General features: G+C 42.1%; 4 protein-coding genes across 5 annotated transcripts in view; 2 read left to right on the top strand and 2 right to left on the bottom strand.

Annotated features, from left to right (window-relative positions):
* Positions 1 to 16914, top strand: part of dnajc17 (DnaJ (Hsp40) homolog, subfamily C, member 17) — a 44701-nt gene extending 27787 nt beyond the window's left edge. The window contains exon 11 of the mRNA XM_035435321.1: positions 16289 to 16914. Within this exon, the coding sequence (XP_035291212.1) occupies positions 16289 to 16417 (129 nt within the window). The 3' untranslated portion in view covers positions 16418 to 16914. The remainder of the gene's footprint in view (positions 1 to 16288) is intronic.
* Positions 1587 to 5523, bottom strand: LOC118236735 (cdc42 effector protein 3). Of its 2 annotated transcripts, XM_035435335.1 has the most exons (3): positions 5438 to 5523; positions 5198 to 5319; positions 1587 to 2811 (listed from the first exon to the last, which is right to left on the bottom strand). In XM_035435335.1, the coding sequence occupies exon 3, from the start codon at positions 2707 to 2709 to the stop codon at positions 2104 to 2106; it is 606 nt and encodes a 201-aa protein (XP_035291226.1). In that variant the 5' UTR covers positions 2710 to 2811; positions 5198 to 5319; positions 5438 to 5523; the 3' UTR covers positions 1587 to 2103. The 2 variants fall into 2 exon arrangements, with proteins under 2 accessions (XP_035291226.1, XP_035291234.1); XM_035435343.1 differs by having other exon boundaries at positions 1587 to 2806; positions 5198 to 5513.
* Positions 16915 to 20420: 3506 nt separating the features above from the next.
* gchfr (GTP cyclohydrolase I feedback regulator) lies at positions 20421 to 22934 on the bottom strand. Its single transcript, XM_035435355.1, has 3 exons — positions 22778 to 22934; positions 21833 to 21927; positions 20421 to 20896 (listed from the first exon to the last, which is right to left on the bottom strand). Exons 1-3 carry the CDS (start codon positions 22811 to 22813, stop codon positions 20767 to 20769), a joined length of 261 nt encoding a protein of 86 aa, XP_035291246.1. The 5' UTR covers positions 22814 to 22934; the 3' UTR covers positions 20421 to 20766.
* Positions 22935 to 25750: 2816 nt separating this feature from the next.
* Positions 25751 to 26659, top strand: part of LOC118207568 (regulator of microtubule dynamics protein 3-like) — a 38889-nt gene continuing 37980 nt past the window's right edge. Inside the window, exon 1 of the mRNA XM_035381298.1 lies at positions 25751 to 26526. Within this exon, the coding sequence (XP_035237189.1) occupies positions 26316 to 26526 (211 nt within the window). The 5' untranslated portion in view covers positions 25751 to 26315. The remainder of the gene's footprint in view (positions 26527 to 26659) is intronic.

Here is a 26659-nt window from a genome sequence, read left to right on the forward strand (position 1 = left end):
CCCGGGACGCCCCCCCCGCCTTGCAGGTCCGCAGACGTTCCTGGCAGGTGGGTCAGCGGGCTCGCGGCGCGGCGGGCGGCGGGCGTGTTTGTTCAGCAGGTAGCGTTTAGGCCCTCATCAGGCGCCCGCCCGTAATGAATGGCCGGGCTCCCCGAGCCCGGGCTCCGGGCACACGTGGAAGTATCGCCTTACCCTCGCCGCTTCCCTCCAGCGCGGCCCGAGATTTACAGCTAAGAAAACAGCGCCGGCTCCTCTCAGCCAGCAGGCCCGGGTCGCTTCACCACTCCGGCTCTGTTATTGGAAGCGGAGCGGGGACGTCTGTTTTCGCCGCGCTGTTGCACATGAGGCCAAGGGGTGCCTTCGTATGCCACTGAGGGGCGGTGGGGGCGATGGAGTCTGCTAGCATGCGTGTGGGGCAGAAAATTGCCCGTCCAATGAGAATGGGTAGCAGGGACACGAGACGTCACGTAGAGGGTATTTTGGAAACCGACAGGGCTAATGGATTGACTCTCCCTGAATAATTTGCTATCTTGTATTTTTTCCCCCCCTTTTACCCCAGTTCTTGAATTTCAGAAAATGTGTTAAAGATGTGTGGAGGTGCTGAGCTGTATAAGTAGAGTTTGACACGATTGAGGTTCTCTGGTGGCCCCTGTTGCTAAATGTGGAATAGAAAGTGATGCCTGCTGTTATAAATGGTGTGGGCACTGAAGACCTGCAGGGGGATTACCCACTGACACTTATTTGCTTTTCATATGCTGACTCGGGTTCATGTGTTTATTTGATATTTGCAATTCAGGAATCGCCGAATTCCGGGCTAGAGTTCTTTTTGCAGATCTAGAAACCACCTATGAGAATTTACGACACTCTTGTATCACCACATTGTACTTTACATGTGAAATTATATGTCGTACTAATGCTCTGTAGAGTTTGTGAGCTAGACAGATGGCAACATTGAGCAACTATTTATCTTAGTTAATATTACAATACAGTTATTTCTGGTAAAACAAACAGGAGAATTGGCATATTTAAAGTTATTTCAGCTACACCGAGGAAAGACTATAAAAGGAATTTGCTTTTCATTTATTTTACCTTCATTTAATTATATTAAAAATATTTGTTTTGGGTCCTTCTCATTTTTTGAGTTAAGGTATTTACTCGACCGCTGCCTTAAGAGGTTTAACATTAAATGAAATTATTCTGGAATTGTTTTCATATAGCCTGTATTATGCGCTTTGTGGGTAATATATACCTTAATCATGCAACAAACTAGGCACCTAGACCATTTATGTCTAGGTGTCTAGTCATATGATTATGTGGAAAGTGCTTTTATTCTGGCTTTTCTTTTATTATGTCCTATGTGTTACTGCATTTTCGTAGTCTATATGAAAAGTCGATTTGGAATTTGGCAATGTTTACCTTTTTTATTTTATTCTTTGTAAAAAGGATTGCATTAGCATTTCCAATGAACTTCGATTTTCAAAACTTTTATTGACGTACATATCCTTAAACCCTTTACCATATTTATAAATATGCATAGGATAAGGGAATGCAGGGACACAATACGGTTCTTGCAGAACGTGTCTAAATATATTATACCTTATGAAGCACAAAAATATTGGTATGCACACATGAATACATTAAGACCATCCTCAAATGATGTGTCTCATGTCCCATTGTTCAAAATGCCCTCCAGAAACAGTGGGAACATTACAGAGATAACAGTAAGTCAGTTCAGATACTATCTGCCCAGTGGTATAAATAGATTGACAGGGGAATGACACAAAAATCACACTCACTCTGTTTTTCTTAGAATGTAGACCACAGTTGACTGCTCTGTGGCTGTTATCTCATTGTCTATGGAGCATTCTCTGTTTGGCCACAAAGCAGTGAAAGAATGCTTATTCAATTTAACTCCTCTGGTTGCTCTTGCACTATATCCAAAGAACAGACATCCAAAAATGTGTCGTAGTTCATACTCTGTAGAGCCAAAAAGTTCACACATAGTTGTGGCGAGCGGTTGTTCCTCTGTCTTTTCCGTCACATCATTCGAATGTGACCCTGCTGGATTGCGGGAGCGCTAGCTGGATGGGAATACTGGCCGTTTCACTGGTGGAGCTTATCCATCACCTGCAGGACATCGTCCAGCATGGAAGGGCCTAAGTCCAGGTCGAGGGTGAAGGAGGAGTCGTCGTCCTGGGCCCGGGGCTGTTCCAGAAAGGCCTGCAGAGATCCCGCGTCCCGGGCGGAGCAGTAGCTGTGCCGCTCTGCGCTGTTGCTCGCCGCCTCCAGGGCCCGCCCCTCCTCCTGCTCCACCTCCTCCTCCTCCTCACAGTCCAGCAGGGGCATGGAGCTGCACTTCTTTGTCCTCTGGCTGGGCTGGCGCTCTCCCTCCAGGGAGGAGGCGGCGGCGGCGGTCTGGGGCTCCGTCTCGTCCAGGTTGAGGCGGGGGGGCTTGGGCGGCGGCGAGCAGGCCAGGAAGAGGTTCTGCTCGCTCTGGGAGCTGTGGCGGAACAGGCCGTGGCCCCTCTTGAGGAAGGACAGGTCGCCGAAGCTGTCGTGGCAGGCCTGAGACCCGATGTGGGCCAGGTGGCGGAAGTCGCCCAGCGGCAGGCTGATCATGTTGACGGACACGAGCTCCCGCCTCTTCGACTGCTTCCTGGGCCAGTACGCCAGGCTGGTCTTCCGATAAAGAGAGTTCTTAAAGGGCATCTTCGGACGCTCAGCCAATGGCGTGCTATATCACCTCCGAGAACAAAATTTGGTGGAAGGGGGGCGGGTCAGAATCCGAGGTCCATCGCGTCTGGGTCTGCACTAGTGAGGGAAAGCAAGCAAACGAAAAATAAATAAATAAAAAATGAGCGCAATTTTGGAATATTTTACCTTTCATGGCTTTGTTAAAGGCTCTGGCACGAAAGGCGATTTTCTTCGATGCATGAAAGCTAGCTGATCTGATTGTTGACCTTCACATATTTGAAAGTCAAGGAATTGCACTTGTTTCTGCCGCTATCCTTCTCCAGATGCAGACCCTGGCTATGCCTGTGAAAAACAGCCATTCTTTAATGAATGCACCTGTTCCCTTCTACTGCAGGCTGTGGCTGTTAGTCATCTTTTGGATCAGGGATGCAAATTCAGCATGTGTTCCAAAGCAATGTGAAAGGTGATTAAAAGCTTCAGAGCTGGTTTATTTGGGAAGTGTTAACTTTTGAAGTCTGATGTACACACACATTAGTGCAGTACTTGCTTCTTAGTAAAACTGCTGCCATTTCTGTGTTCGAGCTCTTGCTATGTCAAAGAAAAGGAAAGAATGTGTGCTATTTCTCGGCACTTTCGGCTATACAGAAAGGCTGAACTGAACTTTCTTGTGGATTTTGGTTGGCCAGAACTTGTCTGTGCAGGGCCATTGCTTCAGTTTTGGTTTTGGATTGGAGTTCTGAAACTTGGATTGTGGCCCAAGATTATATAAAGGCTGCGTGGTCTGTCAAGTGTGTCATGAATATGCAACTGGAAATTTTCTGCAACCTTTAATCTCCTTTCCTTTTGTTCTTCCCGCCAGATTTTATTGGTCTTATGACTGCTTGCATTTAATTAGATGAGCAAGGTGAGCTCCTAGTGTTGCAATCTAAGCTCGTTCTGGCTGGTTTTGCTACATTTCTCACTGACTGTAGTTGTCTGTAGTCGTGTCGGTGTTTTTAGTGCTCGGAATTGTTGCTCAAATATAAATTACATTTTGTTTCATTTATTATGATTCCCATTAGCTCCAGCAGAAGCAGCAGCTATTCTTGCAATATTCTTAAGCATATTCTTATTCTTATAAATGCAAATGGGGAATTGCTTAGATAAATCTTAACTTCCACTGTCAGTTGGGTTAAAACACAAAACACTGCTCTTGTCCTAGTCTGCTCTTGTTCTGTCTTCCTCGTTGCTATCTGAAACATTACATAATAGCACTGAGATAAGAAGGATAAAACAGTGGCATCAGTTTCAGTCTTATCACTTATATCCTTCCATTTTGTTCCTGTAGCACTTTCATGTTACACATGTACCTCCTGTACCACTTTCATATTACGTGTACCTCCATCCAGCACTTATATTGCACTTGTATTGTTATCTTGATGTTGTAGCTTGTTGTCATGCCTCCTAGTTTGACTTAACATCACTCTCTGACTTAGCCTATGCTTACTGTGTGAACTGGACTTAACACATTCATGGCTATGAATAACTGTTGCATAATTGTCTCTTATCGGACCTGTGTTCTGTAGTTGTTCCAGTGACCTTAAGTATGCACTTACTGTACATCGCTTTGGATAAAAGCATCTGCTAAATAAATGCAATGTAATGGTTTCAAAATGTATAGTATTTACACTTAAATAAGTTTATCTTTTCTCTGATCTTCCATAAAACAGCTTCTTAAACCAACTATAACTGTCGAGTATATGGTAATACTTACAAAGAGCACACCAATTTCCATCAGTTTATAGGTAAATGAATGTGGTTTATGCATATTATTTTTAATGAATGTTCTTGAACTGTGTTGAATAGGACTCATTAAAGTTCAAAACCTCTCCAGTTGTTTTGCAGTACCACAAACATTTGTGCTGTAGTTATTCAAAAATTGCATCTAGTCTGTTGCCTGTGGCATTTCAAGTGGACAATCGCCTTTTTCAAAATTTAGTTTTATGACTGAAATAGTTTTGTAGATTAACACGTTTGCCTACATCAGACCCCTATTCGTGACTTGAAGCACTCACTCATAAACGTTTGTAATGCACTGCAGAAAGTGCGTTTCGCTGGGCTATAAAGGTTTTATCGCCTCTCGTAGCAGCGGGAGATTGCGGAGTGTGGAAGCAACAGCATTCCTTTCCAAACATGTAAGTTGCACAAGGGAGGAGCATTATGCCTATTTCAGTTAAGAGAACAATGTTTCGTGAGCTCTGCTGGACGTATACCTTCTAAAACCACCTGATGAAGGACTTGGCTTCTCAACAAAGCCCATAGACATGAATGTAATGTGTTACTATTTACAAAGTTATGTCACGATGAGCATTAGAATACCTGGCTACGCATTTTAGCTAACTAGCCTTTACTAGCTTTTCAGGACAGGTGTGTCCAGGCATTGGAAAGAAGCGCAGCATGTTCGAAAAGGTATTCCGCCTCTGTTTAACGCAGTGAAAGCAACTCACGATCCGTCAGAGCTTACCTGAGTCTGTGCGCTAGCCGTCCTTCTCCTGTGCCGACAGGTGAGTCTGTCAGGAAGCCAGCACCAGGCTGATACCTGCACACGCTGAGAGCATTTCTCCTGACGTGACGGGGCTTGTTCTACTGCGAGACGAATAACGAAACTGCCAAACTTGAAATGGTGTCACAGCTCGTGTCACATAAACAGTCACCGCCGCTCAGTGAATCACCCAACTGCTGGTGAAGGGATGCTGCGGCTCACCTGACTCTCAGGGCGATGGTCTGTGCCGGCAAAGCGCTTATCTCTCCTGCTTTGAAAACCTTTTCCTTTTTCCCCGTACCGCCTCTGTACCAAGAGACTTCCTTAGTCAGCAGACGGCGGTTCCACCCAGCGCTCAGAGTGTCTCAGTCCACGTCAGTTCCACTCCCAGTATGTCCCAATTTATGATGACGCTTTAAGGGGTATGTACAGGAATCAACCGAGCAGGTAAAGCGTTGTCTTCTCCCTCTTTACCCAATGTGGTAGAAGGGTGGAGGGTTTGCTGGGGAGAGATGAATAAAATATTACAGACACCCCTCCAGTCTGATAAGAATTTCCAGAATTTCTTCTGTTGTCTGCAGGCTCACCTGTTACCTGGGCGAGAGGGTGGAATGCTTTCGTTTTGTATTGATTTACTGTCCTGTTGCTGGGAGAGAGTGGAAAAGCGAAGCACATTCCTTTCAGAAAAGCAGCAGGCTTGTGCTGCCTGGAGTTGAAGCGGGGGGCAATGGGCAAGAGGGTTAAATGATTCCTAATCTCCATGTCATTGTCTTTCTGCTGCACATTTCCTGTGCTCTTTGGGCTTGGCTGAACTCACAAGCACTGAGCCAAAGCGGCACATTCCCAGTGAATGGAGAATAAAGACACAGTATTACAAACAGAGAGGCGGAGGTGCAGGCACAGACATGAGTTTTACAGTCACCTGAATTGCGAAACTGGGTTGGCTAACCGATTCGGATTCTCACACCTACGCATGTCTGCCGGTGCTTTTTCATGAATTTCATTTTATTCCTTTTCCTGGAGTGTCTCTGGTTTTTGTGGAATAGAGGATGTTTTGAATGAGTCTCTCAGTATGATATCTATAAATGGTATATATAATATATTCTTGGCTTTGGTCTCTTCAAGCTGTGGAAAGATTTTGCAATGATTTTTCCAGTCGTCTTGTGAATTTGTAGTTGTGTACATGGAAGACTTTGGTACTTGTGAGAGTAGAAGTTTTCAAGAACTCATTCAAACACTGGCAAGTGAAAAATGAGACCTGGAGCTTGACTCACAAGGTTATGCCATTACAAACACCATTTGAACGTTTTATGGATAGTAGAAGCTGTAGGATATATGACAGGGTGTATTGTTAAACATATCAAGGAAGTGAATTACCTGACTGATCTAAACCCCATGCTTCTCCAGGCAATTCCTCAACTTGTTTAACCTGATGCGTCTGCCTCTGCTAAAATATTAAAATAGTTTTTCATGTTTTTTATTTTAGTCGCCTGTCAGTATCTGGTCTGTGGTGAGTTCCATTTGTCGTTCTGCCTGGCCAGGAACCTCAGCCTCAGAGATGGCCTCAGCCCTCCTCACGTCTCGGAATAAACCACACGGCTCCCCATAACGGTGTTTGTTTGAGGAGCCTAGAAGTAATCCCAGGCCTGCAACACATGCTAGAGGGAAAGGCTTTAATGGCCTGTTACACATCGCTGCTCCTCGTTCAAGCAATGTTTATATTCTGTTCAGTGGCAATGGGTGAAATAAAATTTAGCTTTCTTAACAATGGAGTAATAGTGTATCATAATGGGCTTGTATAATTAGGCTTGTAAGAGGTTACAAGTTCGAATAGCAGGTGAGGCACTGCTGTTGTGGCCTTGAGCCAGGTACGTGACCTTAATTACTTCACTAAAATATCCAGCTATATACGTGAGTGAATTGTATGTTAAAAATGTAAACTACGCAAGTTGCTCTGGATAGAGTGTGTGTAAAATTCTTACATGTATTGTGCAATAACAAAACGACATGTGCAATATCAAAATGTAATATTTAAAGGCAAACAATTTGTTTTTATCATCTCATTTCAAATACTTCTCTGGATCTCTTGAATCAAACATCTGAGGGTACTGGGAGCCAGTTGACTCATCCCAACGATTGCTTTTCCTATGGAGGACTTTCAGTTTTGTACAATAAACGAAGTCAGCCCCTCTGCTTTCCCTCAGGGTCTACAGGTGTGCTCTTAGAGATGTACTTACACGAATGAAATAACCACATTAGCATGCCATTACTCAAGATTTTAACTTACGTTCTCAACTTGTCTCAGTAAAAATTTGTTTGCCCCTTCACTTAAGTGAGCAATTGGTGTTACTGCCTGTGAGTCTGTTGGGATATGAGGCAGAGTTGCTTTCATTGGTATCCTTTCCGGGCTCCTGGGTTGATTGCTTTGGCCTGGATTCCTGCAACAGGGATGTGTTTTTCAACTGGGTTCTGTACCCTTCTCAGACCATCCCTGGTTTTGTGGTTTGGTTTGGTATGCACCCTGCAGGAACCTAGGATGCACTGTTGTTTCTTGTTGCTGTGCTGGTGAAAGTGTTTCCAGATACCATTCCAAATGGCTTTTTGAAAAGAAAATTTGAGGTTTGTGTTTATACTCATCGCTGCTCTTGTTGTGTGGTTAGTTCTTATAGCCTGCTTGACTGCTTGTAAAAGAATGCAATATTTGGCTGTATGTGGAGTCATTGTTGGGTATTTGCAGATGATTCCTTGTGTAGTGGTAAGCAACAGTTTAGCTGAAATACCTCTGTAGGTAAAAGAAATATACGTGTGTGTGTGTGTATACATATATTTTTTCAGTCCTCTATCAGTGATCAGGCTTCAGAGATCAACTGTTCATACATTGTAAAATAATTTCAAAAAAAATTTTACCCATCACTTTGATGGGTAAAATAACCCATCAAAGTGACTGGGAACAGGGGAAAATGGATATTTGATGTCCATATGTTGATATGTGTGTGTTCAAATACCTTGTCAGACCACAGCCAGGCCTCTCCCATAATCAGACTCCGCTCCTTGACTAATGGCAGAATAAACACCCGCAGTAAACATGTCTGGGAGCATGTGCAAGGTGGCCTTAAGCTCCGCCCCATAGTGTCAGCGCTTCCCGAGTCTCCCGTCAGAGAGAACCCTGGGTTCTGAGGGAACAAGGCTCTCTCTGTCCTGCCCTGTGAAGAGAGGTCAGTGTGATAGGACAGAGCCAGCGTCCTGTGCTTCTGCACAACCAGCTGAGATGGTCCACTGGGGCCCTCCTGTACCTGGGACTGCACAAGGGCTCTCTTTTCATCATCAGATTCCAACCACAGAAGAATTTCCAAGCTTGTCTGTACCTTTCAGAGTTTTTTTGCCAGGTGTAATTGCAAGTACGGAGCCTGTGGTCCACTGCAGTTAGCAGTAAATGTAAGATGTATGAAAAGATGGCTTGAGTTGGTCACTTGAGGGAGATAAATTGAGAGCTAAATACATTGTGGATCATAGTTGATGTACCATTGGAATACCCAGCATTCCCCAAATAAAGAAAATCAGTGTAAACTACACTTTTATCTGTTTAAGGCTCATTTCTGTTAAAAACGTGCAATTTGTCTGTTGTCTGCTTCTCTAAATAACATCTAATGATCATATTCCACATAGGTTTTGAAGCCAGTCTCACAGTGTGTGGGACAACTCAGAAATTTGTATATCTGTAAGGAGCTCTTTATGGGAGTATTACTCCTGGTAGAAAGGAGGAGGCTTTGCTGAAGCTCTCTTGCATAACAAAACATTACTCCATCACAAACCTCCGAAATTTTAAATGAACCTTAAACAAGCTAGCCACATGTAATATCCCAATCATTTGGAACTCATTGTTGCGAGGCTGTTTATAGAGTGATTGATATCAACTCAAACAGTCCTTTTTTGAAAAGGCAAAACATAGACAAATCGTTTGGTTCAGCCTTCACCATGAAGGCTTGCATTAACTGCCTCCAAATGCCTCTTAAACCATCTAGAAATACATTTAATCATGTTAGTCTACACATGAGTTGAATTTGCTTTATTTGATTATTTTGTTTCTTTTTCCCAGTTTATGTACCTTTTTCTTATTACTACGTTCTCCCAGCTTTCTCCTGGACAGATTTTGTATATTAACAGACTTTGTTCGTCTGTTATTTAATTAAATTTTAGCACCATGGTGAGTCATGCAGGGTATTTGCATGATTCAATAACTCACAAATGAGGGATTCTACAATGATGTTCAAATGTACCATGTCTAGCACATATTTTGCATTGGCAGTGATCACAATACACCTTGGTGGTTTAACCATAAAAAAATAGAATTAAAAAAACAAATTTTTTAAATTCTATTTTTCATGATCCTTTTGGCAGCAGATGTATATAAAAGTAACTATGTGAGACATATCAGTTACAAATATACCCTCCTCACATAATTTTCAGTATTATTTCATGTATGTCAGCAACTCCCACCCAGTCTACATTCTCATTCATTAACAGGATGTTCTTTGATTGTATTTTAGGCGCATGAAAATAAACCTTTTAACTAATGTGCATCTAGTAAAGGCGTCATGTTCTCTGCAATGTAATGATCATGCAGAACAGTCATACAAATCATACAAAGAAAACATTTTTTCTGTTGCAAGGCAAAATAAAAGGACAGGAAAATCAAACAACCAAAAAAGGAAACCATCTTTCAGGGAGATGTTTGAAATTGTCAAAAGTCTGTTTTATAAAGTTGTGGCTAAGAAATATATGGACTCTGTTTAATCAGTACTTTTTTCAAGTTTTTTTAAATGTGCATTTATATAATGAAGTCTCTTATTTTCTATGGATTTCAGAGAGAGATTTTATGTATTTAGTAAACATAATTCCCCATGTCATGCTGAATGTTTTCACCAATATTTCTACATCGCACCAGTCTCAAAATGCAGAAAAGTTTCCTCCAAGATAACAACTTCACCACAATGCTGCCTTGCAATCGCAGTTATCTTTTTCTCTTCATTTTTAAACAGCTGGTTTGTGTAAAACCGTGGAACACAGTGGTTCTGCAAAGGTGGCTCCTTATTGCGTGTGTGTTCCCCGACACTGGAGTCGTGGAAGTCTGAGAATGTTTACCTCCCAGTACCTCCTGCCGCCAAATTATTTGCAATTATTAAATTAAGGGTTCAATATTTTGATTTCTTTGAAGGCCGGGGCCTTCAAGTAAACATTGCGAGGAGGGTCCGCATTCCTTCTGCTGTTTGTTCAGTGCGCTCGTTTGATAAGGACTCATTGCGCAACGAGGAGCCCCGGAATTTATCACGAGCTGACATCCACCCCAATTAGGAACAGTCCCAGAACTGCCACTGGCACCACCGCATTAACACTGACTATCCGTTCACAACTGGCTCCACCGCACTAACACTGACTGTCCGTTCACAGCTGACACCACTGCACTAACAGTCACTATCGATTCTCAAGTGCAAATGCACACATAGGTTTTATTATATTCTAACAAAGTCCAAACTGCAGGAACATAAACATTTTTTTGTCCGATTTTAGAGCATCTTTAAACTAAGTTGTAATATCTCCAATGTATTAGATCAGTCCATACTAGCTTTTTTGAGAAGCTTTATTTTTTCTTCCTCTTCTGCAAGCATTTTTGACCTTGATTGCAGTTTACAGTTGACTACCAACGCAATTTCAAACCATAGTTTCTTATTGGAAAGTGGAGCTAATCCTCTCTTTTATTGAACATGAGCAGATTTAATAGAATTGCAGACTTAGTATCAGGCTTGGGTGCTTTTGGAGTGGGACCGATGCAAGGAATGTTCATTGTGAGAAATGGCTTTCAGTACAGCTTAGATGGCAGGAGATTCATCGTGTGTTTATGTGCAAGAAAAAGATGACGTTTTAACAAGTTGTTGTCATTGGGGATTTTTGGAGCAACATGTGTTCTTTTGTATACCAGTTATAGATACTAATCCAAGGGTGCAACTGCGATGAATAGCTTACAGATTGCAACAGTATTTATAATTAGCCTCTATAGCTCTTAGCAGTATGAAGAGCGATAGACACACCAGATTTAGCTGCAATAGCAAACCCTATAAGATATTATCCTTGAGCAGTCATACAGTGGTGGATTTTTCAACTGATCACATAAATGAAAAGCAGAACGTGAACATCCTGTTTTTGTAACCTAGACGACGGTAGCCTTTCATGCCAGTGCCCCGCCCTAACGCTCGTCTTTTGTTTGATTAGCACTATAGGGTGTGTTACCTCCTCTTCTGTTTCTCTGGGAATGCTCATGTTGCAGTTTCAACTGAAGAAAATAGTAAAGCTACCTGGCTGGTTTAATTTGCTTGTTGAGTTTTTCTAACTTATAAATAATAATTAAAACATCTGATTATAGTTTCAGATTAGTGCCATCAAAGCTCTGACTGACGTTTTAGTATCCTGTCTTATCCTATCCTTTATTCCTATATAAAACTTAAATTGAGTAAAGGTAGAGGTTAAATGTAAATTTCACGATGATAGCACATTGTTCCTCCGACTCATGTTCTCCCCATTAATCTTATTAGTAAAACTGTGGACACTTGCCTTTGTCCCTTTAAAATGTTTATTTTACAAGCAGTGAAGGTGGTATTAAAATGCTCACATAAACAGTGGCAAACTTATAGAGTAATTCACAATATTACTTTTAAAATAAACTGAACACTTTTAAACTAAACACATTGGAAGCTGCAATGGCAGTTATTTCCCAAATACATTCAGTCAATCAATTTTCCTGTGTTCATCATTCATCCGCATTGTACAAGTTTACATTTCAGTTAACCACTTAGGGATAAACAGTGAATAATTTGAAATGCAGTATTGTGGCATAATATTTATGTTGCCATGACAAAGACATGCAAGCTTCTCTGACCTGGGCTCTGAGTGCTCGCACATCTGCTTCAGTCTCACATGATGTTGGACCTCGTTACGATCCAGAACATTCTTTTTAGATCAGTTTCACTCCGCGTTCTGGCAAAGCGTGTTCCCCCTTCCACGTGTTTATTTGAGTTCGAGAGAGAGCCCGGGCATCGGCCTGCACACATCGCACATCTAATGATGTCTAAATAAGTGTTTGGCCCTCATAAATCACACGCTCTACATCCTGCTGACACAAACTGCAGAGAAACAGGCCATTATAAAATTTATTGGACTGCAAATCAACCATTTTTACAACCATAGCAGCACCTCATCCAGAGAGACTCCACTTTGCTGGTATCAATACAACTCTGCAGTATGGTGAGCAGAACGTTAAGGAACTGTTATCCAGGGGCAACGTCTTTTTAGACATGTTACAGTGTCGGAGGCTAGTTCGAGCTTGCGTTCAACAGGCTGCCTCATCGCGGCGATGCAGTGAGCCTGCGAAACTACAGCGCCCGCATTTTTCGAGGTCTGTGACGGCTGGTTTCTGTTGTGGCGTCCCTGCCTGCGGAGCATCCATAAACACAAGCTGTGTGATTGTTTAAGAGCCGTCTGTCTGACCGTTTGCTCCCAGCCGCGAGAGCCGGTGGTTTCCCTCTGCGTCTCCGCGTTAAGGAGGTGAGGGAAGAGCTCCTCGCTTCGTATTCCGCCGCTTTCCATGGCAGCCTTTTTCAAACAAACAGATCCCAACCCTGCGCTTGAGCATGTGCAGATAGAGAACGGAACGTCCCCCCAAAATTCTCTCACTCTCTCCGTCTCTCTTGCTTTCTCTGTCTCCTTCGCTCTCTCTCTCTGTCTCTTCCTCTCTCTCTGTCTCCCTCTCTTTCAGTCACTGTCTAGCTCTCTTTGTCACCTTTGCTCTCTCTCTGTCTCTGTCCCTCTCTCAGTCACTGTCTCGCTCTCTCTCTGTCTCCCTCGCTCCCTACCGTGTTCTTTTGGGTCAACTTGAAAATGAGAACTTAAAAACACTTCAATGGAGAGCGGGCTTAACATTGCCTAACAAGATCCAGTTCTTTCCATCCTTTCCCAGGCTTTGTTTTAAGGGCGCTTGTTTACCTTTTCGGTACACAAGTCCGCATTCACGGCGCTAAGCTAGCGTCGGCTGTTGGCTGAGGGCTCCCAGTCTCAGCAGGCCAGACGGAAGCGAGACGAGACTGCGTGGAGTCATCGCCCGAGCGCGGGTATGACGGGCAGCTTTTCCGCAGACACGCATCGCCGCCGTTACCGTCAGGCGCGGGGGAGATTTACGGGCAGCAAGGACGCGCGGAGGGAAGGCCGTCGGCCTCTTTCAACATGATGTCAGAGGAGCTACAGTAAAGAGGGAAGGATGACCGAACCGTTTCATCGGGATGTTTTTAAACCTGCCGTTACATGCAGGCTCTGCTTGCGCTCCCCCCCCCCCCCCCCCCCACCAACCCCTAAAGAAAAAGATAATAACACACATCCATAAAAAGACACACGTCTGCTGATGAGTGTCACAGGGAGACGGTATGCGCCCGGAGAACACACACAAACACCTGTGAGAAGGTTTCTGTGTGGCGGTGACTCACGGCAGGGCATGGGATGATGTCATGGGGGCTCTGGCTGAGCCGGGGCATGATGGAAGCCCTCGGGCAAGTGGCTGATGCCTGACACGTTACTCACCCGCAGCGTAGCGGACCCTCACTGTGTCACTTCCGTGGTCTTGAGAGCCATGACTGCTTCTGCTTGTTTATCCCCACTAGCGTTTTTAGTCCTGTGAAGCACAGGCTGAATACAGCTTTGCATGCATTCATTTCCCTTCAGAAAGACATTGAATACTAAGGCCCACTGCTTATGTTGCCTGCATGCCAGTTTTAGACACTGCCGTAAGTGCCAAAAAATTCATTTTGGTCATCCCATGAAAATGGTCAATAATGTTGATTTTTTGCTTTGCTTTGTTTGTCAACGTATGCATGACTGGGAGTCACCAGTAGAGGTCAGAATGCAGCAGACGTACATTTGCAAAAGTGAAGAAAAACCGTTTCCTTCTCCCGGGCAGTGCATTGTTTTGTTTAATAGAAGGTATAGCAGTTGTTTGTTTGCTTAATTTCGCTTGCGTGATATTTCATGGTTATACATCGGATAGGGACTTGAGCTCACGTAGCTGGAATGATAATCACAGCCCTTCTTCCAGAAACTGGACGGGGGACTACGCTTTCTGCACCACCTCCTCCCCCCCCACTTACGGACGGATGCTGGAGTCCCCATTATCTCTTCCAGATGCTTCACCTCACACACACACACGCACGCACACAAGCATGCGCACACACAAACGCGCAGAGCAACAGGCGCTCCTCTTTGCTTACCGTGCTGTTAGGAAGACACTTCTTTGGCACAGGGAACTTCCCCTGTCTAATCTCCTAAAACAATAGTTTATTTTCCAGACGGACTGTTATCCCCCCACCCCCCCCATGTCTGGATTAAGGGCAGTGGTCTTGCCTCTAATTTTCAGGCTGCGCTTCGCTGTCATAGAAACCGCATAACAACGGCACACAGGTCTGGGGCGCCTCCGCTCCGTACAGCCTGATTGGACGCTGGACGGAGGCTGGCTGGCGACGGCTCCTCTCCGCTCCTCTGAGCGAGGGAATCCCTCATGCCGCGCTCGTCAGGCAGTCACCCAGAAGGCCGTGCTCTCGCTTCAATGAGCTCAGGCAACAGGCTGATTCTGTCAGCGTTTCACGCCATGTCTTTCGCACGTGCTGTCGATGTCATCCACATCCGTTCCTTTTCTGTCCTGCCATAAAAAAAGAACACGTTTGCTGCATGTACTGCGTATGTACTCCTATGACATTAAAAATCATCTTTACGTGTGTTTATTCTATGTCATGTATGTGCATTGTATGTGTCCTACTGTTTTCTTTTGCCTACAGTGCATTGGACAGAAAATATTGTTATTGCACTGGAATCTATTCTACATGACAGAATTTATGCAAAATGTGCTGTACTTTCTTACTTCAGTAAATAATTAATAGCGACATGCAGTCAAAGTCCGTGCCTTGCACAATGCGGTTCTGTCAGGTCTCTCGTGATTTAGGAAGTGAGATCAGCTACAGCAGGCCGTGTAAAATGCACCCCTGACTCTGAGGCCCTGGGTCAGTCCCGTATCACGCTGTGGTCCAGAAAACAGCAGTGGGAGAAGCCAGGCCCCTCTCCCTCTCCCACAGGGACGCCAAGACAGATAGCTGCTGTTGGGGGCTGACATCAGCAATGTGCATTAAAGCAGCCTGGGCCCTGGCCCTGGTCTGAACACTGCAGATTTCCCGCTCTCCCAGGCCCACAGCTCAGGAAAGCCAGGCTGATAAGGACACTTTTCAGTACAGCGGGTCCGCGCGGTGGCTCATTTGGTATGCCCACACTACTCCAAGGTCCTCTGAGGCTACCGGAGATTTCGCTGATTAGTTAATGCATCGCTTTCAGAGCCAAGTAATGGAGACGGTACCGGGAAAGGCACATCTGTTTCACAATCAAACCCATGCGAACAGATGCTCAGGTCCGTAGTTACCAGTCTCGCCCGGGTAGGTTTCTCATGCCACGAAGTCTTCTTTGCTTTTCAGTGACTTTTGTGGATGTGGTTCTGAAAATTACAATATTAAGATACCACGGTCTTCACTAAAAATAAAAGTGGTCATATGCTTAGTGAACATTGAGAGATCCCGTTACCCGTGTGTAAATCGGTGGGTCCAAATCTGTTACACACATCGGGGCTTAGATGCTCAGCTGAACCACTTACTTGTCTGCTATTGAGTATATAAGATGGTTGTTAAGTAGGTGAAATTTTCTCTAAATGTGGTCTACTTTATATCCCTGGATGGTACACAGGAAAAGGTGGAGCCATCTTTAGGTCCCATAGATCCGAGAGAAACAGGCAGGGCCTTTTTTATACAAGGGCAGGGAGTCTTACCACACTGCTGTACCATTGGGAAATAGTATGGAGGATATTTTTCATATACTGCCCATCGCATATTAAAGAAAGTACTGAACAGTTGGCAGTATGCCGAGTAGACACAGTAGTTAGGTGATTGTTTTGGACGCTGCCCCTGTCTAACGGATGCCTCTCTCTGCTGCCCCCTGCAGGGATCTTTGAGCACTGAGCGGGACTATGAGAGCGTGGTGCTGATGAGGATGAGGCAAGCGGCCGAGAGACAGCGGCTGATCGAGGAGATGCAGCGGGAGGATGAGCAAGAGGAGGCTGCCCGGTCCTAGCACCCACCTACAACACGGACACTATCACTGCTGAGCTTTAGTTCCATAAAGCCGGCCCCATCATGCGTGTGTTCAGCCTTAACCATAAACAATCAGGTTCACTGCTGAAAACACCTGTGCTGTTGTCTGATGGATTGAAAGTACCTACCAGGTGGGTAATTAGTGGTTCTGGTGATGATGGACTCCACTATGTGTTATGAATGGTCACTGCACTGTGAATTCAGTTTTTACTTCAAAACAAGGGTGAAAGCAAAGTTAAGATTCAGATTCAGGATCTCAAGGTCAATGTAACTTCAACGCTTTGTGTACTGCAAAAGGTCTTTTTTTACTCGGTCCCATGGCAGCTATCATTTCATTACCATCTGTCAGCACAGTTCTGCTTATTTCTAAACAGAAAAAAAAAACTTGTTTTAGTGCCCTAAATTGCAGCCAAGAGCAAATGAATTGTTTTCCCTTGTGCAATATCGTTCTTGATTAAATAGTTAAATTTCATTTAACATATCCGTGCAATGTGCTTTGTCTTTTGGACAACCCAAAAACCACAGACTGTCTCTCTCCAAAGCGATGTTTGTGGGTAAAAAAAAAAAAATCACGTCGGTGTCTGAAGCTTCACCAGAGACTGCATTCTGCATGCTTCGGGATGGGCAGTCGTCCCCAGGAATGGTAAACACTGGGTTTTATGTGGACGGTGCGGATTCAAGTGATGACAAGTTACTCTTTGAAGTATCTCAGTAATAATTGGGGTGGTTAGAGTGATTGCTTAGTGATTTGTGTGTTTGCGGCTCTGTTCCAAGATCATCCCCTCATGGAACAAGAAGACAAAGCCTTGAACAAATATCAAACACCACTTCATTCTATTCTATTCTATAACAAAATGATTCTTAACTGATGTTACCTTTTCCCCGAAATACTGCTTTTGTGTTCCCTGTTGAGGTAAAACAGGCACATTTCACACATGCATGCAGGTACAATTCTAAAATGAAGGTAGCAGTAGAAAAGTAGAAAAGGTTGACCAATAGACTCATGAAAAGCTTTCAGACTAGCATCCTATTTGTTGTGGTTAAAAAAAGGGTAACTAGAATTGAGCTTTTGAATACTTCTAAAGTTTTTGTTTTGTGATTGACCAGTAGGTTACATATTGCAGTAATCTCATGTTTATTGTGAATAGCAGCTATACTAGTATCATTGTTATTTTTCAGTTGCTCTTGTGCCTTGCTTTCCCATCTTCTCAAGTTAGCATGCCTATTCTCATACACCATTCTCCTTTTCCATGTCAAATACTGATCAGGCCATGTGTACTAAAACTGGTCTTTCTCCAGATTTCATATAATCCTGTCATATCCAAAGCACTACTTTCAGATAGTGATGGATAGTGGCACATTCTCATTGGTCAATTGCCTTATGATCTCAGTTCAGAGCACTATCAAGTTCTAGCCTGTTCTGTTGAGGGAACATTTCAATGTAAGCAGATACACCACCAGTGGTGGTTGTCACTTTTTTTGTTTTTGGCACCCTGAACCACAAAATCATCTTATTTTGCTGCCCATTACTTGATTATGGTGTTATCCTGCACAGATTAAGTTCACATTGCCTGCAGTAAAAAGCCACTCACTGCTATCCCAAACCCCAGCGATGCATCTCCCCAGAAATTGTGTGGCTGCCGTGGCCATATTACACAACTCACATCTGCAGTGTGAGCCCATCTGCTCGCATGGTTCCAAGTTCCTCTCTCCCTGCAAAATACACTCATCAGATGGTTCTGTTTAGGTGCCGATTGTACAGCTTTCATATCACTGAAAAAGCTAAATACACAAAGCCCATCCAAATTACAACAGAGGAAATAGAATTACACCTCCCCTTCCAGAAACGCGTCCTGATAGTGCACTGCGCCAGTGGCTTGTAGTGCGTGCAAATTGAATTGGGAGGGGGTGGGGGGGTTGGGGTAGGCTGTCCTAAATCATGATTCAAACTACAAAGGGGCCCCCGTCGGCATCTCTGTGGTAATCCACCCTCCAGATCTGTGAGGAAGTGGGTGACTTCCAGCAGGGCCTGGAATCTCAGAGTTCCTCTCACCAGAAATTCCCTGCTTTTCCTATCCTGAGGTAAATCACAGCCAAGTCACGGCGCTGGGCGTAGCGCGCCGCCAGGCCGGGGGCCCAACTGATCTGGGCTCTCCACAGACGGCGGCCGGCAGCCCAGCAGCTACAAATTAGCCGCTAATGAAACCACCCAGAGTTTGGCCGCTACTGCCCCTTACTGGCCTGGCTTTTTCCAAAGCCATACCCGCTGTTCCTTTCATTTTCACCCTCCTTACCATATAGTATCGCTAAGGGCCCATATAAATTCCTGACCATGTTACTTATTTTGGGAGACATGAGACTGGTGTTACATCCATAACAGTGTCACTGTAGGCACCCAACTAACTGCTACTAATCATTAGATAAACAGCACAGGTGTGACCAATTATACCATCAAGGATTAATTGGAACAAGCTTACCAGTTCAAGTCAACATAATGACGCAGTAAAAGTAAAAGTAAGAAGAATGGCACAGTAGCCATTGGCTGGGATTCAACCAACCAGTCAACACTGTCCTTAATTTTACCTACCAATTAAAAATAAAACTTTTTTTCTTTAGAAGCTCAATGAAAACTGTTGAGTTAATACATGCTATTGTCTATACTTGCTAAATAAATAGGACAATTCTCAACATTTTTTCACTACTGGAACAAATTGGACTGGTAAACATTAATTTGATATTAATCCAAAGTGAATGTCTCCAGTGGTCATTTATAATTTAATTTACAGAGTACAGGGCATTAAAATGCAGTTATTGCATTTATGCTTCCTGGCAGTGTAAGGCAGATATGAAGTTACTGAAGTTACTAAAAACAGCTCATGAATTTCAGAAAGCTGTATGTAATATTCCTCCTCATATTTAATTTGGTGCATTGTCTGACCATACTGCTGAGTAGAAGTGTAAGCTTAAGAGTACATATATGTTCTTCAAGTCAATCCACATGTTTAGATGACACACTTGTGGTAATTAGATGACAGAGATGCTCTGCAATTGGATGATTATTTAATAAAAGACTTATAGTGACTTAGTGGTACTGAGAGGAAACTACTAGTTAACAGAGGAAATCAGGAATGTGTACAGGTCCTAACTAGCACATTAAACTCCACGATTATTACCAAAACCACGATTATTACCAAAACCACATGTAGAACCCATTGTTTTGTTGCAAGTGTCAGACGTTGTACACCCAAGACCTACTACTGTCCCCTTGAACCTTGTAGCTAATCTGTGTAACCCAGTATCGTTTATCTATAATTGTTGTTGCTATTATCTATAAATTATATACTTATACATTATATGCTTTGGAAAGAAATGTGAGCCTACTGGATTAATATAACTAACAGTTACTCCAATGTAATTGTAATTGGTACATTGTAATGTAAAATATAGAATATTACAGTTCTGAGAGGGAAATATTCTCCATTCAGTTTATTTCTAATTCATTCAACAGAATGAAATTCAGTCACAGTTGTAATGTTTTCAACTTTCTTATCATTTTCTGTCCCTCACAGTGACAATAGGACATTTACTGCCATTATAACATAATTAATCTTAACTTCCGTGCACAGAAAGGAACTAAGAAACACTGCGCCTTTCTATTAATAAACAAATTGCATGACTATAGAGTGAGGGCACCACGGTAGATTCAAGGAAGCAGGCTAATGCTGCATACTGAGAAAATAAACTCTAATACTTGATTCTACATCTTCCCTTCGCTGCTGCAGGCATTTGCTCCAGCTATGCACTACACCACCTGATTTCACTAATGAGCTTACTTCCTGAACAAAGGAGGTAAAATAATTTGTGAAATCAGGTGGTGTAGTGCATGGTTGGACCTGCAGACACTGTGGCCCATGGGACCTGGAGTTGAGTATCGCTGCATTTGAACATATTACTTCTGTGGAGTCACGACAATGTGATTCTGATTCTATCTGGAATTTATTCAATGAAGAGACTTTGCACCTAAAAACCGAGAAGCAGGAAAATTTGGATTGTGTGGTAATACTGAATGCGGCTTTTGACCTTTGTCTCTATTCACATGTAACTGTAAGTCTGTAAAAAACACAGTGCTCATGTACCATATCGTGGGTTCCTCCATTCAGTTCTAAGATCATCCAAGAAGTGAGAAATGGCAGGATGAATACATTAATATAATACAGCAATATATGTTCAGAAGTTGGAGCCCCAGAGCTAATGCTCGGCTGGCTTCCCTCAGTCTTTATGCTCCATGCTGAGCGACATTCTCAGAGTTAATGTCGGACCTAGATCAGATCACGGGGTCTCCTTGTGTAGGCACCACACCAGCGTCTGCCCCACCCCTGTCATGGTTACCACACGGAACCCAATCTTCTCCAGCTTGTCCAGAACCATACGAGGTGGGTCATCCACATGGTACTCTGAACTGCAAGACACAGACATTTACACAAGAAATTTCATCAGAGATTTCTTTTTAAATTATTGTGAAGATTTTTTTGTTTTATAAAGTGACTAACGTATAAATAGATATCAACTTGTTACATTTAGTGACGGTCACTCACAGATTAACATTAATGTGCATTTAATGTGCTTCAAAATGTTTCCCATCTCTGTTCTGTCAGATGTGCGGAGCAACTTTTAGAACAGATATAATCCTAACTGTAATGGACTGAGTCTTGCAGTAGTAGTTCATTTTGAGATTAACTTTAATTTATTTCCCTTCCTTTTGGTTGAAGATTGTTTCTGCTTTCTAAATTGTTCCTCCAGATAAAAGGTAACACAAACATTCATCTCAGGAAGGATGAAGCCAAACCGAGCACTAAAGAAAACTGCTGTGATCCCACACTACAGTGCTCTCCTCTTCCCTGATAAGAGGTTGACAGCATACAGATAAACAGAAACAACCAGAAGAGCATCTGGAGATTACAACAGTGGTAATGTTCCAAGGCAAATCTGTAGTGTTGCTTTTTAAAGATAGAGGTTAAAACAACCCCTTTCCCAAATCCCGATTATGAATGCAACAAACCACAGAGAGTGCTTTGAGAAACCTTCCTCTTTGAAGAAACCAAAGGCTTCATATACTCACAGAAGCTTTATCAGACATTTCAGATAACAGAGTATCACTTGAATTCCTCCTTCACAATTGCTATATTGTTTTTGAACTTAAATTGCTAACACTTGCAAAGTTCATACCTCAAAAATGAAAGCCTGTATGTTGTCCAAATCTGAATTCTCACACTGTATAACCATTCCCAGTTGTTTTAAGGGTTTCTTTTTTCTCCTTGTCCTTCCACCACCTTTTTTGCTTTGCACTACAGTATATGGCATCTTTGTATGTGCATTCGTTAATTTTTACACTTACAAGTTGTTGCCCAATACTGTTGTCTTTCTGGCTCCCAGATAGTTCATTATTTCTGGATCAGAATACTCATCTCCGACCATGGTAGGACCAGTCTCCTGAAATGCAGTATGGTATAAAACATCGAAAAATAAAACCGTGAACAGTCTTTCCTTCACGGCCTTACCTACTGTAGTCTCCAAAACGAGTAGTGAAGCTGTATTTGTGTGTTCTGGGTGTTTTTTTCTGGATGTTTTTTTTTTTTTTGCCAAACATCATATAAGAAGCAGGTACTTAGTTTCACAAAAACTAACTTGGCATATAAAAACGTTTGAGACCACGCTTAATTCGTGAGTGGAACTTGAGCAAGCTAAATGATTAAGAACGTTACATTCATTTGATTAGACAATTTTGAACATGGCAACTTTATGGAGCAACAGGCTTAATATACAAACTCACGAAGCTGGATAATCTATCCCGGGTGGCGTGATTTACTGGCTAGAGCTACAATCTTATTTCCCTCAGTACGTTAGCAAAGCTAGCCAGCTCATTGTTCCACTTCTTACAGCTTTCGCACAAAGTTGCCTTTTCATCCGTAGTATAGGCCAATACGTATGTAATTTAATTCATTTTAGCATGCTTTATTTTTTATTTACCAGTACAGACAAATCTGAGCTAATCAACATTTGAAAAGATCATTTCGCTTAAACGTTCAGGAACATCAGCGAGCTATCTCGGTAAAAGTGAATTGTTACATCAGCGCTACAGCACATCAAACGAGGTCTGGTTATATGTTATCGTAAAACTAAGTTATTGTTCTGGGGACAGATTCCAACACTGGCTATGCATGAAGAAAATAATAAAACAAAAAACATTATCCTCCAACCTTTCATGGGCTTATTCGCCTTGCATTGGAAATCTAATGATGGCGCCAATCTGACACAGCACCGAACGAGTCAATATACGAACCAGTCGGATCTGAGTGCTGATGAGAATATAAGGCATCCTTGTTTTGGCGTTCTCGTATTCTCTTGGGGTTGGTCTTTGGTTCCTTTCGGAGGTTGCTAGCTAGCTAGCTGTCTCCTCAACGTGTGCTTTCGCTGACAGTTTAGCCAGGAATGCGGAAACACCCCTCGCATCAGACCAATCACAGCCTTCGGTGTGCCTGATTGTCAACACAGGCACGGCTCGTACAGCGTGTGGAACTGTGGTGTGGAAGCTATTACCTGCGAATCGTGCGTGTCTATTAATTCCTCACCCTTTCTTAGTTTTGGTTTCCCATTTGGTGCTAAATTACTTCAACATTCAGTATTTTGGTGTCCAGAAATAAGCCCGACAACTCACCATATCGGCTTACAATTATATTACTGCTATTTAAATACCACAATATTCTGGAAAAAGCATGTCAACACTTTATAATAATGTATTAAACCATCGACTGGGTTACCATAAAAATAGCAACACAGACTTATTAAGTTTGTTTGCATTTCATACCAGAAAACACATGAAAAATTCATCTGAAGGATTTCTGGGAATGTTGCAATCAGGGCCAGCCATCCCTCAGCATTCGCTGTGCTTGTGATTTGCCCTCTCTCATGGACTGGGTCTCAGATTTCCTTTTTAATTCTGTGGCCAGGAAAACGTACATTATATCCACTGTGGTTTTTCCCCAAAACATGGATGAGGAACAATGGTGGATTTCTCAAGCAGGGCACGCACATGTTAAGCATTTCTTCACCGTGCTGTAATGAAGTGCTTTTCAGCTGTACTGAACCTCTCAATTACAATAGGGAATGCAAAAAAAGTGCCGATTCATACATTCTTTCGTGTCTTGATTATTGAAAAAGTAATTTAAGGAGACTGTCTGCAGAATGTGGCCAGTCTGCTTTCGGGAATTCCTTGATATTTATTTAAGATTTGAACAAAGATCTGTCTACTTTGATTCTCCATTAAACATATTTGTTTTAATGTGATTTTGGGAAACAATAGTTATTGTTTATAGAGATAATATTATTCATTATTTCTTTAGACTACAACCATAAATCTTTTGTTTTTCAAAAGTTTACATATCTATCGATGTAGGGATTTTGTTCTCAATCTAAGAGTCACCTGTACACTCTGAATGCTATATACAGTACAATATATTTAATGCTATGAACTTTCAATGAATGGCAGCTTATTCTGAGTCTCTTCAGTATTTCTTATAGTTTGCATTGATGTTTGTGAACAGCATTTGTGAAGTGATTGTGTAAGATATGTATAAAAGCAAGGCACAACAGAATGACAGCTGATTAGATTCATAATATCCGTTTTAGAGAAGTGATAATATCTTTAATATAAGGTCCACCATCTTGTGTGAAACATCAACCACAATAATAAAACAGCAGCAATGCTTCAACAAAATAGATACTCATTTTGTACAACAGACTAAAGTTGGATCACTGCCAAAATGAATTTTTATATGGTGCTTTTGAAAAGTTTTTGGTTTTTACGAATAAAGCAAGTCTAAGATGAAGAGTTGGTTTGTTAAAAAGGGGACTCATCAAGTAACAAATCATTTGGTATATCTACATGATGTTACATTACACTCAATACTCAACTGGTGGGTGAGGAAGTAAATCAGCAAGTTGAATTATTTCTGTATAGAAAGCAGCAGGACTTGTATTTTGTATATTTGTAATAGGACAACTCACAAAACTCATTAAGCTTTTAAAATACTAAATTATGACTTCTGTTTGATTTTCTACCCAAAAATTGAATATTTTCCCCTTTGAACGGTTTAAAGCAAGGCTTCCTAACCCCAATTGGTTCTTGGCACCTATTGTGAGTGCTGGTGTCTGTTCCATTTTAGCTCTCGATATATAATGACTGCTGTTTACTGTATGTGCAATGTAAGATAGTGTAATTTGCCATCATTTAACATATTTATATCTTATAATTTATAAAGAACAATCCTTGGAATATTATTTGCTTACTGTATATGCTTCTGTTAGAATAACATTTTGTCACATCTGTGACAAAGAGCTAAGAGCCAGTGTTTGAATTTAATGATACTTGAGCTCGGATCTAATGGATTCAGAGCTCAAGTAGAATAAAAATTCATCTGCGCAGTAGATCATACAGACCAAAGATAACAAGCCCTGTATTAAACATAAATTAAAACCAATGTTCATTAACCATCCATCCATCCATTCATTAACTTTACCCATTTATCCTGGTCAGGGTCGCAGGGGTGGTGGAGCCCATCCCAGCGTGCATTGGACCGGAATACCAGTCTTTATTACCCATTTTTGAATTTTGGCATTATCCATCAGTTGCTCTTATCTTCTTTGTAGAAGAGCAAATGTCTAAAGGCAAGACACAATCTTTGTTTTCAAAGATTTATCTTAATTTAAATTCCAAAAAAAAAAAAAAAAAACCCAGGAAGATCTTCCAAAAATATAAATGCATACATTTAGATAGTTCATTATCCACAGAGTTTAAGCGTCCCTGTTTTAGTTCAAATGCACACCACTGCCAACTCCATGCTTGCTGACCAACTCGAAAAATAACAGTAGTTGGTATACAGAAGCTTTCACAAACAACACAAGGAGGGAAACCTCAAGATCCTTTGCAACAAGTTGTCATTGCCAAAGCAAAATTCCTTCTTCTGTTTCACCATAGCAAAAATAACGCCATAATTCAAATCTGACACGATTGTTTGCTTGACACATGATTGCTTGTTTATTTCAAATAAGAAGGAACGACATGAATTTGGTCTAATTTGGATTTTATAAAGCATCTCGATTCAACAAGAATTGATACATACATGGTTTTCAAGTTATTCTTCAATGAATCAATTTGTTACTTGGTAACTCGTCCAAAGCAGGTTGATTTTTTTAAAGGACAGCCCTGTACATTTTTGAACGCAATCCGACTAAATCATAAAATATTGTTTCCACCCGGAAGAATTATATTGTTACACAACGGTAGCGAAAACAGCGGAGTCTTTTACAGGTGAAAACGAAAGCAACATTAGGCTACTACATGAGATGAATGAATACGAAGGTTGTAACATGCAAGTGAATTTTCTGTCAGTTTCTATTTAACTGCGCCAGCTATATTTCGAATTCAATATGCGGTCGCGATTTCATCAGTAGACACAAGGATCTGAAGCTTGAGAACATCCTCCGAAAACTAACGTTTACTCATGCTTTCAGAGGACAAAAACTGATGGGTGATCATGAGATGCGCGTGGACGTAACAGGGAAAAGGTCTAGTAATAAATAACGTTTAGAATAAAGAGATCGAGCAACATTAGCTGGTTATTTAGTTACAATACTTCGTGGATTGTTAACTATTATGAACAGCAAATAGACAGCTAATGTGGTCATCTATTTAACTACCGCGTGGCGTGTAGTGAGCGGAACAGCCAATATAAATTCAGGATTTTTTACAAGATAAATTGACCTTGTGTTCTCAAGGGGTGGACACTTGATAACCCTATTAATAGTTTGCCTCGCTCGCCATGAGCAAGTTTACGTTGGGGAGAAATGCCTGGATTGGAATGGGCCTGGGTACCACAGCAGGTGCGGCCTTGGTAATATTTTTCATATATAAGAAGACGAAAAGGAGAAGAGCCCAAACCTTGTTTCAAAACCAGTCGTCTGAACACGTGTTAAATAGCATGGATGGACCAAGTACAGATATAGTTGGAACACAAGTGCATGATGTGCAAGGTAATCATACAATACACAAATACATTAAAATCATCAATTAAAATATATACATTATCTGAATTGACTGTTTTTTCTGATTAAATGATAATGAACCAAAAGGACCCGTGCATTTGTCATAGATCCCGAGGTAATG

This window comes from Anguilla anguilla, chromosome 1 (assembly GCF_013347855.1).
Source record: "Anguilla anguilla isolate fAngAng1 chromosome 1, fAngAng1.pri, whole genome shotgun sequence".
Taxonomy (NCBI): Eukaryota; Metazoa; Chordata; class Actinopteri; order Anguilliformes; family Anguillidae; genus Anguilla; species Anguilla anguilla.